This window comes from Venturia canescens, chromosome 2 (assembly GCF_019457755.1).
Source record: "Venturia canescens isolate UGA chromosome 2, ASM1945775v1, whole genome shotgun sequence".
NCBI lineage: Eukaryota > Metazoa > Arthropoda > Insecta > Hymenoptera > Ichneumonidae > Venturia > Venturia canescens.
In genome coordinates, this window is record NC_057422.1 from 12,801,970 (window position 1) to 12,822,099 (window position 20,130).

The 20,130-nt window shown below is 44.1% G+C and overlaps 1 protein-coding gene across 4 annotated transcripts in view; it reads right to left on the reverse strand.

Annotated features, from left to right (window-relative positions):
- The window catches only part of Ror (Tyrosine-protein kinase transmembrane receptor Ror), a 188,806-nt gene that overhangs the window by 14,351 nt on the left and 154,325 nt on the right, over positions 1-20,130 (reverse strand). For all 4 annotated transcript variants that reach the window (XM_043411111.1, XM_043411110.1, XM_043411113.1 and 1 more), the window contains exons 2-4: positions 16,740-16,833; positions 11,338-11,554; positions 11,001-11,157 (exon numbers count right to left, since the gene is read on the reverse strand). In XM_043411111.1, the coding sequence (XP_043267046.1) occupies positions 11,001-11,157; positions 11,338-11,554; positions 16,740-16,833 (468 nt within the window). The remainder of the gene's footprint in view (positions 1-11,000; positions 11,158-11,337; positions 11,555-16,739; positions 16,834-20,130) is intronic.

A 20,130-nucleotide genomic window follows, 5' to 3' on the forward strand; every position in this document is an offset into this window, starting at 1 on the left:
TCTGTCGATTCTCGCACAGTTCATACACACGAACGATTTACAATTTCCCATGAACCACACTGGCGCACGTATCTCCGTCTATCTTTGCGTTCCCTCATGCACCGATGCTCGGCATGTGTGCGCTCGAAACGAGCACAAAACAGCCCGCAACGTGCTCCTCCCTTTCTCCTCACTCTTTCCCTCTCTCGGAGCGTGTACAATCCGAAATGTCGATGGTTTTGAGCCGTCCGCTTTATTCGGGGCATCAAAAGCATCACAGTCAAGTATAATCAGTAAAGTCATTGGCCAATGGACGCACTCGCCTATTTGTTGTACATCAGCTTGGATGAATGCCAATAGCTATACACGTTTGCGTCTGCTCCGGTGAGACCAATCGCTCTGCGGGCGTTGTTAACGAAAACGTCTTAAAACTTGTGACAGGTATTTTCACGAGATTGCAGAGCGCAAAGTTGCAGAAGTTGGTTTTCCATGACACTGAAGTTTGCAACGTTGGGGTCGAGCGAAATGATGAGAAAAAACTCTCCAACGATTCCAGTCGTTCTTCGATTCTGTAACCTGCCTAATCCGCAATTCGTAGCTTCTCAAACTGCACCGCGATGATTCGCGTAATAAAAAACAGGTCCGTCACAGACGTTATTTTCCTCCATTTCGCTGGACACGAACGTTGCAAACTTCAGCGTCGTTGTTTTCGTCTCCGTAACAATGATCGATCAACGATTCAAAATATTCGTGACACTGAAAATGCGAACATTTTCCAGATTTTCGTCTCACCTCCTTTGTCGATATCCGGTTCATTAATATCTTACGATCTCAGCGGAGATGAAAATATACTCGAACATAGATAATTAGGAGGAAAAACAAGTGTGTTTGCTCGTTCCAAACTCGTTAGTGGATTAATCTATATGAATGTATAAAAGACAAGCTCCGAAGGAGTTGAGAGACCGCGCGATGCGCATCTACCGAGCGCATCTCTCGCCCGCATAACGGTCGAGACTAGATTCTCTTAACGCGAGTTTCGAAGCTTCCAGGAGGGACGTAGAGCGGTCGCGAAGGTCTTCGCCAACTTCTCTGCATTATGCAAGTTAGATTAGACCGCACGTCGAAGGTTAAGCGCGGATGTACGCGGAAGCTTCAGCTAAACCACCATGCCACACAGTGTTTCCTTCTAAACACAGGCAGACGCGTAGTTATCTCTATAGGGCGCGTCAAACGACGAGGAGCATTGGAGGCGTCGAGGCACACGAGTTCGTTGGACCTTAGAAATCCCTGGAAACGAATCTTCCATGCGAATTCAATAACGTCGGATTCACGGTCCTTATTCGCTTGTTCTCGTTGCGGCGGTTTAACGAGAAAGCGCGATGAAATAGTCATTTTGTTTGAACGAATTGTACTGTAGATAACGTGTTATCAGGAAAGATAATAGGGAAAGACAAGCCCTGAAGAAAGGGTGAGCGACGGGCGAAGAATTCCCGATACCGCGGGCGCGGTGAGCTACGGGAGCGACGCGGTCGTGAATAGAGCGAGAGCGATTGCGTCTTTGACCGCGGGGGCTTTCCGTCTTCGAGGGCATTGACGAGAGCGAGCAAGAGGACGAGACAATGACAGAATACCTGCGGGCTCGCTAACATCCAAACGAAAGGTGCGGTTAATATACAGTTCCCTCCAAAAGTCGCGTTCGAGCTTTGAGGTCTTGAGAAATCGAGACATTTTCTTTTCCGATGGAAGCTTGACGAAGCAGTTCGGCCGATCTGTGACTATACAAGTTTTCAACTGCTTTATGTTGATTCATTTAAAGTCTAAATTATTAATAAAATCAATAAACACGTAGATTGAGAATATTTTCATCACAAGAATGTAATAAAATGCTTCAAGAATATGATAAAAGATCAAATTTACACTTCAACTTGACTAGTTAACGGTGACACTTGAAATACGCATAACCTAGGGAACATTTTTATTGCGCGAAAGAAAGTTCGCAATTAATTGAAAAAAGCGAAGCTTCTAGACGAACGAAAGCACGCGAGTCAGTCTGTAAAATTAAATTTGTTGAAATTCCCGCGATTCCCAAATTTGCCCGAAGTTTAATCAGCTCTTACCAGCAGTGCAACGCGATGACTGACATCCGCTTCGGACGCGTCAAAAACTAGAGTTTTTTTCATGTTTTCTTTCTCAAAAGCCCCGTAAGGTAATGTTTTTTTTAAAGAAACGGAATCTGTGATAAATTTTCTTCACGATATAAACTTTTCCGAAGCTCGAAGACCGTACAATTTTTTCACAATTAATATTATTGTGACTTATTCTCTCCCATAGAGTACCGTGTTAAAGACTCAAAATTGTAAATGAAATAATTCGAAATTTTGTCCCGTAAGAGGCTCCGGAACTCTGCTCATCGTTATCAGGGGACCTTGAACTATCGCCGCAAAAAAGTGGAGCTTCACCGTACTTTATCGAACGGCCGAACTACTTTAATGAAGTGATCGATTCGGGGTGCGGAATGGAGCGCATCAGCCAAAAAATCGGTCTCTTATCTCGAGAATTCCACGATTTACACAGCCTGTGAATGAAAAAATGTTACAACGCGTTTTACACTCGGTTAAGATCGAAGATTGAGTTGCACCGCAGGGATTCGCATCGCAAGCTCGTGTCCAGCGTGGAAGGACATCGTTAGATTTGAAAGGAGGCACGCGAGGCACATTCTCTCTTAATAGAAAACATGGAGAATTGCATGGCCTTTCTTATCTACTTCTCCGTGTTTGTGAGGCAGGAGACAAAAAGTGGGAAAGAAGGAAGAGGGTGAAAAAAAATTGAAGCCGAGCTGAGAGAAAGAGAGTGGAGGAAGAAACGAGGGAGAGGATGGCTTCAGCTGAACGAGAAATTCAGCAATGTTGCCGCAGCACGCGAAGGACGTTTTTAAAAGAGACTATCTTAAGCAAAGCGTCTTCGATATCGTCCCTCATGCCATGTATATACGAAACCTTGCTCGTTGTGCCGGGAAACGATACTCGTTGTTGCACAACCGGCTCGTCGAGATAAGGGAGCCGAAAGAGACTGGCAAACGAAGAAGAAGAAGAAGAAGAAGAAGAAGAAAAAATGAGAAAGCTGCTGTTTTGCCTCTCACGGTCTCCTCAACAATCTTTTCGTCTGCGCCTCTCTCTCTATTTCTCTCTCGCAGCATAATGGAGGATGCGACGCAAACAAGGAAGAAAAGGAAATCTTTTAGAGCGCGACATCGACCTCGTTCGAAGCGTTTAATGAGAGTTTCCCTGGGTCCGCAACAGCGCGCGTTGGTTCGACCTCCCTGAACACAGGATAATCCTCAAAAGAGTGATTAAATCTACGCGCGCACACGAGCATGTTTATATTTGTCAGCAATGAGCCGAAATCAACGTTGCCACTAAGCACACACACTCGCGCACCCATAAATCCATCGATCCAATTGACGCCGTTAACTTGCGCGTCGTTGTGAAGCCCGGCGAGTGCTTCGAGTCTCGATTTAATTACGCAAAATTTCCTGTTCGAAACACGACACGCGTCGGCCGGTTAAACGGTACCAATGTGACTCGCTGTTTGTTCATCTCTCGCGAGCGTTGCGCCCATCAGATCAGCACAATGAATCGAGTCAATCGGGGATTCGTTCACCGATAATAAAATCCCTGATCATTTTACACGCTCAATAACCTTCGTTCTTCGCTTTTGTCTCTTTTTCTGCTCTTCCCCCATCGCCTGACCCGATCAATTTTTACTTGCCGATACATCCACTTCCTCCTATCCAACAAAAATCTTCCCGAAGATGCTTTATATATACCTCGATATTTATATGCATAAGCTCGTTCCACTTTTTTATTATCATCGTTCAGCCTGGTTAGCATGGAAATGGAGAACAATCGATGAAACTATCAGGCCAAACGAGCAGTCGTTGTAGCTGCTCCGATAGCATTTTCATCTTTCAACCAGCAGCTCCGTGTATGCGCATACACGCAGGCAAAAAATGGAGTACACTAGTTCGACTCGCTCGCTGTGCTCATCGCTTTTTTATACGCGATCGATTTGTTCCGACGTATCCGCGATAATAGAGCGATGAAAAAATAGAGAAATTGATCGCACTAACGATCTCTTGTTTTATTTAACTCGTCGCTGCTCCCCCCCCCCCCCCCCCCCCGCGGTGCGGCGCGTCTCTCCAACAATAAAGTGATCCTGCGCTGTGCCCCTTGAATTATTGGACACCCAAGCTTTTTACGAGCTCGTTTAATTCCCTCAGCTTAATATATCCGTATATTGGTACAGGTACATGCCAAGTGCGATGGCAAAGTAATACACTCTGCTCTATGTGGGTCTCAAGAGGCTCGTCTCGTCTCGAGCACCACGATGAAATGAGAAGTAGTGTAACAACGAGACTCAAGCGAGAGAGCCTCTCATACAGCTTGAGCGTAAACGCCGCATAGCGATGGAAAACGCAAAACGTACACGCGAATCCTTCAGCCTGAACATATGTATCAATGCCCAGCCTCCCCGGCGTTGTCTTCCGCACACTCGCGTACTCCTGGAACTTTCGTAGTAGAAACAGAGAAAGCTGCGACGACGCTTATTTTTCACTCGGACAACAACGCCATGTTTCCAACGCTCTCTTCCGGAAGGATCCACAAACGGTCGAAGCTTTAGTGGCTTGTTACTCCTCGAGCAGTCTGGCGTCGAGTCGTAATTCCCAGTTTTTTCGGAAAGTTATGTCTCGAGGTGAAAATTGGGCGCTTTCGTTGACGTCGTTCGGGACTCGAAAGTTGGCGAGTTCATTTTTAATGCTCAGAAACCTCGGAATCATGGAACTCTGAGTGGTCGGCAGTGAACCGTGGATTGACATATATTTCGTGTCGATGTGAATGAGAGCCTTTTGGGAGAATTTCGGAGTTCGTGTCAACTCAAAAAAGCCCGGGGGTTGAAGAAAAAACTAAAGAACAGGGTTTTTTGTGTAAGGATTGCGAAGTATCAAGTGTGGTTATTTAACCAATACCTGGAAAGAACGACTGATTCGTTTTTGTAGAATTTTCAAGGAAATCGTTGAAAGCAACCCTTCAAAACTGTTAAAGAGGCTTTTTCGCAAATTTTTTCAAAAAAATTCACCGAAATTCAGTATTTTTATCTTGATCAAGTACGACGAATTTAGAAAAATTCGTGACGATTTATGTTGATTTTGGACGAGCCATGCAGAGAGACCCGTACGTGCAAAACGTGTCATGGTAACGCGAGAACGATTGAATTCCATTATAAATTAACGCTTCGCCTTACGCTCGCCCTTTCTTTATCTCTCTCCATTTAATCTTTCTCTCCCTCTCTCTCTCTCTCTCTCTCGCTTTCTCTCTCATTTTCACCCATCCTTGCCCCTTCCATGGAGCAGCTACAGTAGAAATTACGTTGTAACTCTTCGCGAAGCGCCAGTTGACGCCCGATTGAACACAGTAATTGAATACAACCGGAAGTATGTTACGTGCGATAATTACAAGACGGTTAGAAATTTGCACACTGTTATTTACTTCGAATCCCACTCATTGGTGGATTAATCAAAGGGCAGAGTGTGAGAGTGCTTCCTACGAGAAAAACCTTTCGTCGATTCTGCATGAGAGAGAGAGAGATCGCTATAAGTTGAGGGTTCGACGAATAAATTCTCGTCAAGTTATCGGCATCATCGATACACCGTTTGAAATGATTTGTAATAAAATTCCATTAAGAAATGAGAATGCTAAAGAATTAAAAACGAGATTTAGTTTTCATTGCAAAATCATCCGTAACTTTTCGAGTTCAATGTAACCGAATCAAATTCACTTCGTCCAAGTGCACTTAACTCGAATCCGGACGTAAAAATTGTTTGAAAATATTTTTCGACCAATTTCTTTTTTTTCAGTAGTCACGCCCTCTGTGAACTTGTACATTTAGAAATGCAAAAATGTATCGATAGCACCTTTAAAAAAAATGTGACATCGAATCGAATTCTTTTGGGGGCGATCTGAAACGTGAACAATGAAGACGAAGTAAGTTGTTCGACTGATTACTTATTGGAGGACGAAAATTAAGGGGCGTCGATCGCAAATGCATGCCCGTTGAATTATACACTGAGAAAAAAAAGTCATTGGAACAACGAAATGTGGCATTACGTAGTGCCAACGAAATATATCATCGTCACAAGCCCGTGAAAAACGGCACCATTGGCCCAAGCTTGGTGCAGTACCGCGCCAACTATACGCGATGGTTGGACGACCGTTGGCAATATAACTCGGCCAACCGTAGCACCACGGTTGGAGTGATAGCTACGGTCCTACGGTAGGCTAGCGCTTGGGACCAGTATCGGCCCAGCGTTAGTTTGGACAACGGCCCAACGCTGGGCCGGTGTTTGCCCAATGCTAGCCCCACATTCACCCAGCGTCATTCCCCAGCGAATGCCTGTTATCGATTATTTAATTAAATAATATTTATTTTCAATCATGCTTATTTTATCACCCTATACAATTATCCGTCATTGTGGAAATTTTAATTAGTTAAAAAAAAAACAGTTCTTTATATTTTCTTTAGAGTTGAAATTTTTCAGAGGGGATTTGAACTGCCTACCTACAACTTTCGTACCTAATGCCTACCTAGTTTGTCCGAGACGCTAACCACTACACTATCGACTACTTCCTATTTTTGTATCAACATTCTCAAAATAAAATATTGGGCCCATTCTGGTATTGTATCATATGTGTACATATTGAAATCACTTTTTTAATTCTCAACCGATTTAGACCAAATTTGGTACACAACTGTAAAATACCCGGAAACAAATTTTCATGTAATTCGATAACTTATTAGCTCGTACGAGTTTTGATAAGAAAATTGAAAAAAGTTTATCCTTCAGCCGATTAATTAATAAAGTCGAAAAAATTAAATGACTAATCTGTATATTATTAAAAGATACACGGCCCGTCTTGAATCTTTCTGCCTACACTTTACCTCAATACTTAGCGTCAAGACGCTGCCGCGTCTCTAGATTATTATTGTTATTATTATTGATATTATTGTCGTTATTATTATTGTTATACAAGAAATCTTAATTCATTTGCAATATCAAAAAAATGAAGATAACACAACATGTATCCACTAAATATTATATACACTGAAAAAAAAAATTGCTTCAAAGAGTCGATTATTATTTGGTGAGTGCGAGCAACAAAATATTCTTGGATTAATAACAACAAATTGGTTGATGAACAACTAATGGATGACCAGAAGTTGATCATCAATTGCTGCCGTTGCAAGACAGTGCTGGCTGAGCCTAGGCTGATGAGCGGATACCGATTGTATATCTAACAATATAGCAGGTACAGATTTTAAAAAATAAGGCGAGCAGTATTAACCCGAGGTATGGGACAATGATGGCCTCCAACGGTTGGCTGCCAGTCATGAACCGACACCGGCCCAAGCGTGGGCGATTGTCGGGTCCCAATGCTCAAATTCTTCATTGGCTATAAGCGTGGGCAAATATGCTGGCCCATGCTCGGGCCCAACGTCGAGTCCCAACGGTTGGCTGCCAGTTATAAACCGACACCGGCCGAGGGTTGGCTGGTTGTCGGGTCCCAATGCCTAAGTTTAGCATTGACTAAACGTGGGCAAACATGCTGGCCCGTACTCGGGCCCAACGCTGAGTCCCAACGGTCGTTTACCCAGTATCGAGCCAAGCATCGGCCATATGGTAAGCATCGGCAATTTTTTCACGGGAGGTCGAACATGCTCAAACGAACAAAATAGTTTTAGATCAAACTGCAGATTCGTTCTCTCCGAAAAAATTGCGCTTAAATGATGAAAACTCTTCCAACAACATCAATTGTTATTGAATCAACACTTTTTTTTCTTATGTTACCCCTTCGTTAAAAATGCTCCGGCGAATATGCAGTATTTATGTGAAGACGATTGGAGCATTCGTCATTTATTTGTCACGTTGATGACAAAAGACAACGAATTCAGCATGAGCATATTGATGACAAGCTTGTCTCCGTCGTTACTTGGCGCGCAGAGCGCTCGAAATCATGCGAAATACTCTGGGCAAGGGAGACCGAAAGCGATCGAAGAGTTATGGGTGCGTATACCTAGTTTGCGGTGCACTCTCGAGCTACCAGACGGGTTCATGAGGTCGAGGCTTGTAGCATCTCACGTTCGAGTCTCCCGAGCGGAGCCAGAATTCTCGGTTTATTAATGTGTCGAAGGTGAGAGAGCAAGAGGGAGAGTCTTGCATCGTTCCGTGGTTATTACGAGCCTTAAACGTTCGCGTTCGTAAACAGCTCTTTCCGTGAGATAATCCCTTACAAGCAAAATGTCTGGGACAGAAATCGTAAAACCTTATGAAAGCTTTTCCGCAAACGAGACGTCCAATTTGGTCGCTCTTCAGCCTTCCACGAGAGCTATCCGAGTTCATAGGGAGACTAATATTTTCTCAAAGAAGTTACAGTCGCTGTGATGCATGAAAAATGAAATCATAGACGAGAGAATTCAAAATCAGACTATCGGAACGACGGAGCGAAGCAATGCAAAAATGTGCAGACGCAGTGCAAGACATAAAATCTAGGCAAAAATCTGCATTGGTATGTAAAGTTTGCGAAAAAAAAGGAGAAAACTGTAACAGGCGAACGAGAATATCTGAAAATTCACGAAAGTCAGAAACTGTGGCGTTCCATATTCAAATATTCGTTCGTTGCTCGAGAGAAAATCGTGCACACAGTCGCTCTCTCTCCTCCTTCGTTTCTTCTCGTGGCACATGAAAGCAGAAAATCGTTTTTTCCCAGTATTGATATATTCACATTAATGCCTCGGTGACTTAAACATATTGCAATAAACTCGTACATATACGCTCATGATGAATTGCCACGTTCGTTTAAAGCGTCGAGTTCAGGCATTGTTCGTTCTCTCGGTAGACGAGAAGTCCGGGCCCGGGGAGAATTTCTCGCACGTTATAGGTTTGTGCGGGGTAAGTTTCGAGTTTCGAGTTTCGAGTTTCGAGATAGAGGATAAGATGCATATACGAGCTTGAATATTGTCTAGGCACTTGCTAGGATGCTCGCACGTGCATTCAACAACCCAATGTGTACAGAAATGTATCCAAGTGTGTATGAATACACATATACGTTGTATATATAAACATATGAAAGCATAGTTTGGAAAGTACACAAGGTGCAGCAATGCATACGCGCCACCTAGCGTAGATGGTTATAACTATTCGTGTGTCGAGGTTGAGACGCTTTTCCGGGGGCTCGACCAAAGAGAGAATGCAAAGGACGCGGCGAACGTGGGAGACGGAAATTTAGTTGCCCTCCTGTCGCGTACATCCACCTATTATATAGGGTGTCCCCAGCAAAGTTTTACGAGCTCTTATCTCTCAAAGTATTCATTCCGTAACGAGGAATGTTTCGAACAAAAGTTGTTTGCCTTCGAGGCTGCGAGAAATGTGGGGGTCTCACTCTCTCTCTCGTAACTTGGTTTGCTGCTTCCAAGGTCACATGGAAAGTGAAGTGCGTTTTTCAACTGGTACTTTTTATCGTTTCAACAGCTTTCCCCGAAAGCTCCTGACAATGCTCAATCATTTTTCACGTTGTCGGACTTGAAAGTTATTAGTCTGGCATGCTTTGGCACTTTGTACGAAAATACTGAAGCGTTCGAAAATTCTTCGAGCGGCTAAGCTGCTCAAAAAATGGGCATTCGTTGATGAAATCGCATTTTTTCAAGTTTTTATTCCACTAGCTCAAGTCCACGATTCGGGTCTTCGGTAGATCGAACGTCTGACGTCGCCGGAATTCCGGCCGCCACGGTCTGCCCGAGTACCGTCGCTTCAGGTCGAACTTTTGCTGAAAAATGTTGTCCCGTGAAGCCCGCAGTTCCGAGGATAAAACCTCGTGGACTTTGACAATCGGACACCCCGTGTGAAGCTCGTATATGGGTGAATAGAGCATAGTTTGGGTTAGTTTTGCTCGCATAATAGGTAAAGTAATAATATATGCGGTGGGGGAGCGGTTGCCAGTTCCTCAGGACTTTGGCCGCTGGCAGTTTGTACGTGGCAACAACTTGCTCGTAAATTGAATTGCGGAGGCCACTGGGCGCGAGCACTGATTCCTCGTGGGAGAGGGTGCCACAGAACCGAAGCTTTTGTCGGGTCTCATGAATTCGAGAAACTCATAGAAGCTCGAAGGAGCGAGTCTTCCAACACCTGACGCGATCCTATCAATATTCAAGCTTTCTTTCCGTCCTTTCCTTCGATGTCGACGTGAAAAGTCGAATCGAGAAGTTCGAAGGAAAAGGTCCCGAGGTAACTAGACTCCCAGGCGTCTTTTCTCATCAGCCGATTCCGCTCAGATTCTCCTTACTTTTCCTCCTGCACTTTCCTTTTAATTTATTTCTTTTTCTCCGTTTTTTTCTTCATCCGTCCATTTAGATGTAAGACCGAGGATAAGATAAAGACCGTATAAAAATGGGGATACACGTTTAATTAAAACGCAACCTTGCCAGGGCACACCGAGGCCCTTAATTGCCCTTTGTCCTTGACATGTACTTGGAGAAAACCACGCAGGCATGTGATACACAATGGACTCTCCGCTCTCACAAGACCCTCGCCTTATGTCGTCTCTCTTGCACGCATACACAACGTTCCACTTTTCTTTCATCCGTTCAACCGTCTGGAAAATCCTCCTGGTATCGCCCTTCGTCAGGGCGAATGAGAAGGATAAAGATCTAAACGGTACCGAGGTTTCGCAGTGCCCGAGAAAACTCGGACTTCCTTCCCCGAAAGTAGCGAGTTGATCAACTCGGCTTGACCTGTATCGCGGTCCCAGTTGGACCGCCCCCGAGGTAAAAAACGTTTCCTGGTGGAACAGGAGTGATAAACTGTCGCGAAGAATTCTCCGTCCGTAAACCCTTCGAGCTCGACGCAGCGACTGGGGCTCCGATTTTTTCTTCCGCGGATGTAAATAATAAAAAATTTCAGTTCTACTCACCGTATGCTTCTTCGACGTCGATGCTGAGAACTGCTGAGCTCTCGATCTGATCCTTTCCGCTACCGATTCGACAGGTGTACAGCCCCTTGTCACTGGCCTGCAGTCTATTTATCTTGAGACGAGTCCCAGAAAACTTTTTATCCGCTCGATCGTGACCCTGCAGTAAGAAACGTATGACGCTCCATGAAAATTTCATTAAGTTCTTGAATCTGATCGTTCCTCAAGTACTTCCGGTTTGTCTCTCGGGAAATTAGGGCTCGAGTGCACACACTCTCTCCTCTCTCTCTTTCTCTCTCCACAATATCAATAACAATTAAACTTTACCAGTCAACGTTACCTGAGCGGGGATCTTCTTGATGGAAATCCTCCCAGATTCACCGACCAGCGGAACTTTGTCCTTGAACCATTGAAATTTCGTTGGTGACGGTTCACCGATAACTTCGCAACGCATGTGAGCCGAATCACCCTCGTCTTTCGTAAGGTTCTCGAGGGAATTGACGAACTTGAGACCTCGTTCATCGGCCTCGAGACGCGTCGTGTCTGCCTCCGTAGTACTGAAACAAAATTTAATACGGCCTTTCATAAGTCGATATCAAAAAGCTTGTAGCTAAATGTTCTGTGAAACTTCCCCGAGCGCAAGATCACAAAATTCCTGAATGAAAACCCCCCGCTCGTTCCTTCCTCGGAGCCGCGAAGCTGAAGTTTGCAACGTCGCAGTCCAACGAAATGAAGGAAACATTTGTAATTGACCAATTTTTCATTTCACGAAGCTTCGGTGTAGCTTGAAAAACTACGAATTGCAAATTCGACAGAGGAAACGAAATAAAAGAATAACCGAAATTACTCGAGAGCTTCTTCAGACCCTTTCGCGTTGGATTTTCCGGACTAAAATCAGCCCAAAATCGCTCCACGTGTATGCAAACCCGTATTTGACTATCGCCGAATCTCAGAAAATAAGCCTCAGCATTCCCCACTCAGAAATAACATCGCGACGATCCATCAGCCGCACGAAACAATGAGACTAACGACGTCAAGAACGAGCTGTCAAAAGGAAGGTGAATTGTGTTGAATCTTTTAAGAGAACCACGTAGCATCGATGTGGAGCTATATACCACAGGCAAATGCAAGTGCGCTTTACTATATCGCCCGGCCAACTGATTATGCATGTATGAATCTGAGAGGTGTATGCAGTACGCATCGGTGCCAGGGTGCAACAACCCCTTGACGGGAGAGCCAATCACGATGTTTACCATGCGAGGCAAGGTGGTCGGCTGCAGAGGCTCTTATCTCATCATCCCCAAGTATTCTCCGAAGGACGTATGTGTTTGCCATGAATATACAAAGCGATGTGCACGCGTATTTATGTGGATATTGATGCGGCCAGGCGGTAAAAAGTTGACCCATTTACTGGCGGAGTTTCCGTAACCGTTTGTGTGTATTTGAAGCTGTGCGTATGTGCTTTGAGCACGGGAGGGTTCGTTACACGGAGGAAGCTCGTTGAGTCGGAGCTCTGGAAGCGGCTGGGTCGTTTCTCTCTTCGCGCAGGTCACTAATGCAAAGACATTTACGAGGGCATTCGTGCACGGCTCGTAAAATGGGGAATGCTCATTAATATGTTTATAAAGTACGTTAGTTATTCATCAGCCCTCAATGAGAGACGGGGAGGAGAAAAAAGTCCGCGGAGACTAATGGCATTATGTCACTTGCTCATTCGGTATTGCACGTAATCTGACAAGCAGCTTCCTCCCTATACACACACACACACACACACACATACACATTATACACATCACACCCTTCGCCTTCATTCTTTCGAGTCCATAGATATAAAGGAAGCCGAGGTTTCTTGAGCGCAGTCGAGACCCGGAGGAAGAGAGGCCAAGCCATCTAGTCGGAAGACCGTCTGAGACAGGGATTAGACGTTTCCAGGGTTTCTATAAATAATGCATCGAGCACCAAACCCCCGTGACTCGAAGAAGAAGAAGAAGGAGAAGAGCAACACCCAAGTTCTGAAGTATCGTCGTATGAGACGAGACTGTCTCATACGAGTGTGGATGTTTTGGGGAAGAGGAAGGCAGGGAATATTATGGGAAATTAATAAGAAAGGAAAATGGCGAACGTGTGGGAATTTTTGTGCCTCTTGATCGAATAACTTTTTGTAATTGCACTGATTTGTTTAATTGATTGATAGTTTTTCTACGAGTTGAAATGCATCTGGAAATTCGTATATATATATAGTGAGGGATTGCGAGGGTATAAAATTATCGCGATGAATCTTTATTTTATGTCAGAATAAGAGCCGTTATATATGGTTGCCTTAATAGAAGGAAGAGATTTTCCGGATCTCATAAATATTAACGGACTGTCTCGCACCCTTGCGATAAGTTAGCCCCGGAAACTCTCGTCAATGATCGAACGAGGGGATGCTGGGAAGGCCAGTTTTGATAACACGCATGCATGCATCGTTTCTATAGGGTTATATGTATGGTCTATCGAACACTCCATCGGACCATCGAGAAACGTGTGGCATCGCTACTATTTCGTAAACATGGCGTGTCGTAGGTTATTTCCTTCGCTTTCTCTCTCTCTCTCTCCTCTGCTCTTTCTCTTTCTCTTCTACACCATTCACGTTTTCGATCCATCGACGATGCGGCAGAATAACAAACATAACTGGCACTGCATTAGGGGACCATCGATCTTTGAAATAATATATCTTTTCATTTTTTTTCTGCATTTTTTATATATGAGCTTTTTTTCTGAAATTTATACATTTTTCCACGCGAATTCAGTTTCAATGTTGTTGATTCTTTTTGGCACGCGTAAACACTGCGAATGAAAAGTTTCGCAGCTGCGGAACTAAAGCAAATAAATCGAAATAATTCTATACGTTTGCTTATCTTTGTGTACGTCAAGTTTGGTTGAAACACTTGCAATCAATCAATCACTTGCAATCATTCAAATTGATGACGATTTGGATCAACAAAATTGAGGGTTGTGTGAGGGCAGAAATTTAGTTGGTTGGTTAAGAAATTTTGAATTTTCTTTCGAGGTAGACTTTTGTATAGACGATTGATTGGGTTCGTCATCGATAAGATTTTGTTGAGCTACACGAAGAAAAAATCCGACTATCAAAATTATTTGTTATTTTGCACAAATCGTGTTGGCGAAAGTAATAATACATTTCAACGACTTTTGAGTTATATTGAACTAACCGGTATGATTCGATTTACAAAATATTTGTTATTCTCAACAAATATGTTTCGCTCATTTCACTCGTTTAGTTAATTCACACAAACAAAAATTCAGTGATTCGGATAAGTGAATTATTCCTTATTTATCGCAAGCGGATGTCAGTTGAATCAAGCAACAAAAATATCAACTAAAGACATTTAGTTGTTGCAACGATTTTTTTTCCCAATATCGGAAAATATTTGTTGTATTTCCAATAAAATGGGCGGAAATTTGAATCCTGCAAGGGTACGAAAAATGAGCTCATTGGACGCGTATCCTTCGCGTACGTCACTGTGCTGTTATTATATCAGAGATTCGACGCTCTCAATATCGTGAATTTTGCCTAAAGTGGCCTGATGAATATTTTCATGCCCCCGTATACCTCGGTTTTCGCCCCCTTACACCCTTGAAATTGGTATTTCCTCCGAGGGTGATGAACTGCCGTGAGAGCGAGCGAAAAAAATCAATTTCAATCACGCACTGGGAAGTTTGTCGTGCGCAAACGAACGGGCCATCATACGCAAGGATGAGAAAGAAAGAGAGAGAGAGAGAGAGAGAGAGAAACCGAGAGACAGTGGAGAACACAGGAAGTGGCGTTATTAGCTTTCGAATCGAGCCAATCGCGTCACTTCCTTATTAAGGCCTTGAAGCCTCTCTATATACATTTCTGTCAAACTCTCTGTCTCTTTTTTTTTATTTTCTCTCTCTCTCTCTCTCTTTCACTTTGACACTTTGCGGGTGGTAGGAAACTGACAGAGGGTCCAAACTCGAGCCACCGCCAAGATTCACAACCCCGTGACGCTCTTCCCCTTCTCCGTCGATTCCCGTCAGCCTCCCCCGCAAAATATACTCGATCCATCTCTGCTGTCCTGCGACACAAACTTCCACTCGTCGATAAAATATTCCCGTATAATTTTCCTCTTCGTTTTCGTGTCTGCTCGCGCGTCTGGGAGTGCGAATGAAAATTCAATCGATGGAGGCGGACATAAGATCCGGGCTACTTAGCAACATCGTCGATTTAATTAACTGGCGCGCGTGGAATCGAATCAGAAATCGATAAAAGAGCGAGGCAAGCGGTGGCGAAGTGAAGGCACTAAATAAATCGTGAAATATGAGTCCAGGAGCTTTCGATAAATGAGTTGATGTACAATTCAAAGAAGCTCGGAAAAAGGAGACGCGAAATTGACAGAAGCACTGAAAACTGTAATTAATCATCCCTTTTATTCATTATGCACGTGTCTTTGAAAGAGCACCGAAGCGTCGCCCACTTTCAACATGTTTCATTGCCTTTATTCAACAACTGGCCGCGCGTTCTCGGCTCTCGGGCTTTTTGTTATCGAAATTATGACTATCTGCGTGAACGGGAGTGCATGGCAAGAGGGAGAATGAAGCGAGAAGGATTGAAGAGCTTTTCCCTCGACATTCATTTTGAATACCAAAGAGTCTTTCTCTTTTTCAAACCTCCGAGGCACGTACCGAGAGTCTCGCGTCGAAGTAGCCAATATTCAATATCATTTCAACTGTGAATACACGTACCGAGTGTCCCGGAATTGTCACCGGGGACTTGACTCACGCCGATCAACCTGAAATTAAAAAATGTTCAATCTTTTGCGCTAAGATCCACAAGAGCTTGCTTTTGCGTATCGCGGACGTACGGATGAGACAAATTTTCTCAATTTTTCATCAAAGTTCATGAAAATTGATGCACGACCGTAAAGCGTCAATCCGAAGGTGGCAGCCCCAGGGTCATTACCGCGAGGAACTTTTTTTTCAAAATATACTTTTCTGAATGCAGAGCGAAAATTGAGTTTGGAGATGGAATCAGCGGCCTCAAAAACACCCTGGAACTGAATTATTATGAATTTTGACGAATGATTCGCTTTCATCAACGTCGGCATGGAAGCTGGAAGAAAACGGCTCCCATTCGGGGGTTCAATTTTAATTAGCGCCGTTAGAATCGATCGGGTCATTCCATCAACGAAGCCCAGGAATAAAACTCCAGAATTTTACGATCCGCGCTCTCGAATTTTTCGGAGGGTTTCCCGGACACCTTGTAAGCTGAAAAGGAAAAGGTCTGCGGGGATTCTCTGCTTTCTCCCCTTCCCCGGGTGCGCTTCCCGTTCGCCAAATTCTCGGATAAACTAATTATCCCTGCAACGACAGCTTCGAACGCGGTGCTGAATTCTCGTCGTTCCCAAGATCAGAGCAGCCGGCGGAGTGTCCTTGGCCTATCGCCACTTCAGGCTATTGCCCACTCATACTTCCGGTCTCGGAATCGCGAGCGCAAGCTTTTCCTTCCTAAAGAAAAACCTCCCGGGAGGAATGAAGGGAATTGCGTGGGTGTGTCCGACGATATAATCTTGCGGAGAGAATCTTGATCTCGCTTTAGTTGGAGAAATCTGTAATTGGACCGAGAGTACGACCGGAAACGTCGAATGATTTTTTTCTTCGTTTTTCTCCTCCGCGGACGTGTTTGGGAGTCGAAAGTGTATGTTGATCTTAGCTTACCCGTTGCTTACGCCCTCCGCGACGTCGTTGTAGTCCGCATACGTGCTGTAATCCTCTGCTTCTGCTTCGCCTTCTTCTCCTTCGATTTTTCCACCTGCAACAGAAAAAGAACCAATTAAAAATCTAATTATGAATGATAATGGAAGAAAATAGTTATAAAAATAATAATTTTCAATAAAGTGGTTTAAAATGGTTTATTTGTAAAACAAACTTTCAAAAATACCAATTTTCGTGCTTCATTCTGCTCGGACAGTAAACTCAAGCGACAAAAAATGGTTTTCGCAGTCCCCAGTTTTTTCGTTAAACTCGAAATTCAACCGGAGCTCGCGTATTATGAGCAGGGAAGGTTGTGCAAGAGCGCACGAATACAATAGTCGTAATTACACGCGATCCTTGAGCTGTACGCGTTGGCCATTGTGAGTTTTGAGAGGTCTTGAAGGAGGAACCCTCCGCAGCGCTTTCCATACTTCTCGCACCCGAAGTAGTCACGATCCTCTCGCTCCCTTGCTTTCTGTACGCGTGAGCCACAAACGTTACAGTGGTTGGCACTCATTAATTAACTACGATAGTGAATCAGTTCGGGTGTAAAAATGAGTAATTGCGAATTTTAGAGGGAACATTTTTCCCTGAGTTCTACAACGAGATAGTCGAGTATCCAAAACCTTCGGGTTGAAATAATAATGAAGCGGAAAATTAGTGGATTTTATTTCTCTCAAATTCTCGATCGTTATCTGACGAATCTTTTGAGATTTTCTACTCCAAGCTTTATCACTAAAACCAGTCATTTTCGACGAACGCTTTAATATCGAGCTTTTGTTCCTGACACTCGACTCCTTTCAGGGCTTCACTGAGCGACCTTTTCCACTTTTCCTCTCTTGCTTTCATACGACTCGTAGCTGGAGCGGAGTGTGGCTCGACAAAAGGGTGTCTTTGGGCGACAGGAGCAGTGGCGTGCGTAGGCGCGGAGCCAAGACTTTAATAAGGGTGGTCGTTTTTGAGGACTCGCCCAATGGCCACTATCAAATGTTCTCTGCACTTCATGAGGTCATATTGGCAAAAAGCTAAGGAAAACAGGTGCCAAGAAAGCTGCGAAATGTGCGAGGGCGGTACAACGAAAAAGGGCAAGAAAAGCTTCTTAATAAGAAAAAAAAAAAAAAAAAAAATAGAAAAAGAGTTACAGAATATTGTCTTCTCAAATATACGTATATAGCAACGCACAAATGTAGTCTGGTTTTTGCTCGCCTCTTTATACTTTGGGGTTAAATTTACTGCCCCGTTTTCCTCGCATTTTCCCCAATATTACATTTTTACCGGGAGTTTCTACGCCCCGCGTTCTTCTCCTCCCTTCTGATTCTTTTTCGCGTTAAAGCACGCGCAAAATATCTCGCGTTTTAAAATATTCGGAGCTTGCGCCAACATCATGACTTTAATAAGATGATTACAGAGGCTTTCCCGCTATTTATATTTTCACCCAGCACTCTTCCCACGAAATTATTATAGTCTGAGCTGCTAAGCAAATTATAAAAATAAATAAATAAAAACTAAAAAGCTTCGACCAGAACAGACTCTCAAAGTTCATTACTTTATGAATTTATATTAGCGACAAATAACTTTATAATTCAATTACGTAAGAGGATTGTCACAGGAGCGTATAATTGCGATACAGTAATGCACGTAATATCCGTAGAGCCCTTGCCCCAAGCCAGCCACAGTTCTCGAGTGTACTTTCCTCCTCGCTTCCTTTTTCTCCCACAAACGCACTTACCCTGTATTCGCTGCTATATATACGCTTCGAGGAAGCTCGAGTGCCTCCGCGCGTACGAGTGTCTGTTCCCATATAAATTCCCATATATGGACGTTTGGGGAGCAGCGGATCTAAAATGTTGCATTTTATTACAGCGGTGCAACTTTGATGCCTCGTAACTCTACGAGTACTTAATTAACCGATACTTCATAAGAGTATTTCGAGTAGTTCTGAAGGTATGCTGCAGGAGAACAGCCCACGAAATGGAATTGCGAGCTCTGAATGACCTTGACATCGAGCCCCGAGTTCGCGTTGAAATACTCACAGTTTTTCTTCCGAACAGGCAAACACGGCTGCTCGAAACTTTTCCGTTACGATGCCAAGTTGAAGGGATTAACGCGGTTCCTCGGAATTCGAACTAATTTCGTGGGCCGTTCGCGCTGACGGAGAATCTCTCGGGGTTGACTATTAAAAAGTCGGAGCTGTCAGAATTTTCAAGTTTTTCTTTAAGAACTTTTATTTTCTCTGATACCAAAGCGTCGAATCTCTTTTTTCCGAGGTGATTTATTCGTCCTCGCCTCCTTAATGGACCACCCTCCACATAAAATGTGCGTATACGCGTTTGTGCGCACTCGCAGGGAGGTGGACGGCGTGCAAACTTGAGTTCGCCGACAATCCTCGTGCACCGAGGCAATATCAGCCCGGCGAGAGCGTTGCGCACTCGTTTCGTCCCAGCGCGCGCGTAATTATCGCGGGTAATTGCGGGGACACGGTAAAAGAGGCGAGAGGTGAAGGAGCAAACGAGGGGGAGAGTCGCGAGGAAACGGCGGTTAAAAAGCGAGAGGGAGGACGAGCGAAAGTGGGCGAAAAGGGAAGCTCTGCGTGGGTGAAAGTGAGCGGTTGGGGTGGAAAGTCGCGACAATACGGACTCTCCCTCTCCCGCTCTTTTTCTCGCTCACGAGCCCTGCCGGCAATGAGACTCGGCGTCTAATTCGAAAGTAGTCCTGCGATGGTGTACCCGCGCGGAGCTCAACTCGCTGAGTGGGTAATCTTGTTTCTGGCAGTCGCACGGATTTTCCGTTCCAAAAGGCAGCACGGAAAATTTCCCCTGTGGGGCGGGCTCGCACCGCTGCGAGGCTGCCGGAGCGCGCACACAGCCAAAAACAAATATTGTTACGCTAAATTTCCTCAATGAGATTATGCGTGAACTTTCACGTTTTTGGCGAACAGATAATGACGTACATGAGAACCAGTCCCAAAGAGCTAAGTTTTCAGGTGTATAAAAACTCTTCCTTTTTATTGAGCCTTTTGACGAGCGAGTGAGAAAAGAAAAACCTGCAAAAACTTCGAGTCTGAGAATGCAAGTTTCACTTGCTAGTCAGCATTCGCACTCGTAGCTAATGAAGGAGTTTAAATTTATTCGGAAAAGTTTTTTTTTCCAAAGATCGCATCAGCACACCGTCTCGCAGCAAAAGCACGACTGTCTCGATAGTCTTCACTGAGAAAAAATAATCGTTGCAACAACTAAATGTCTTTAGTTGATATTTTTGTTGCTTCGTTCAACTAACACTCGCTTGCGATAAATAAGGAATAATTTATCCAAATCACCGAATTTTTGTTTGTGTGAATTAACTAAATGAATTAAAT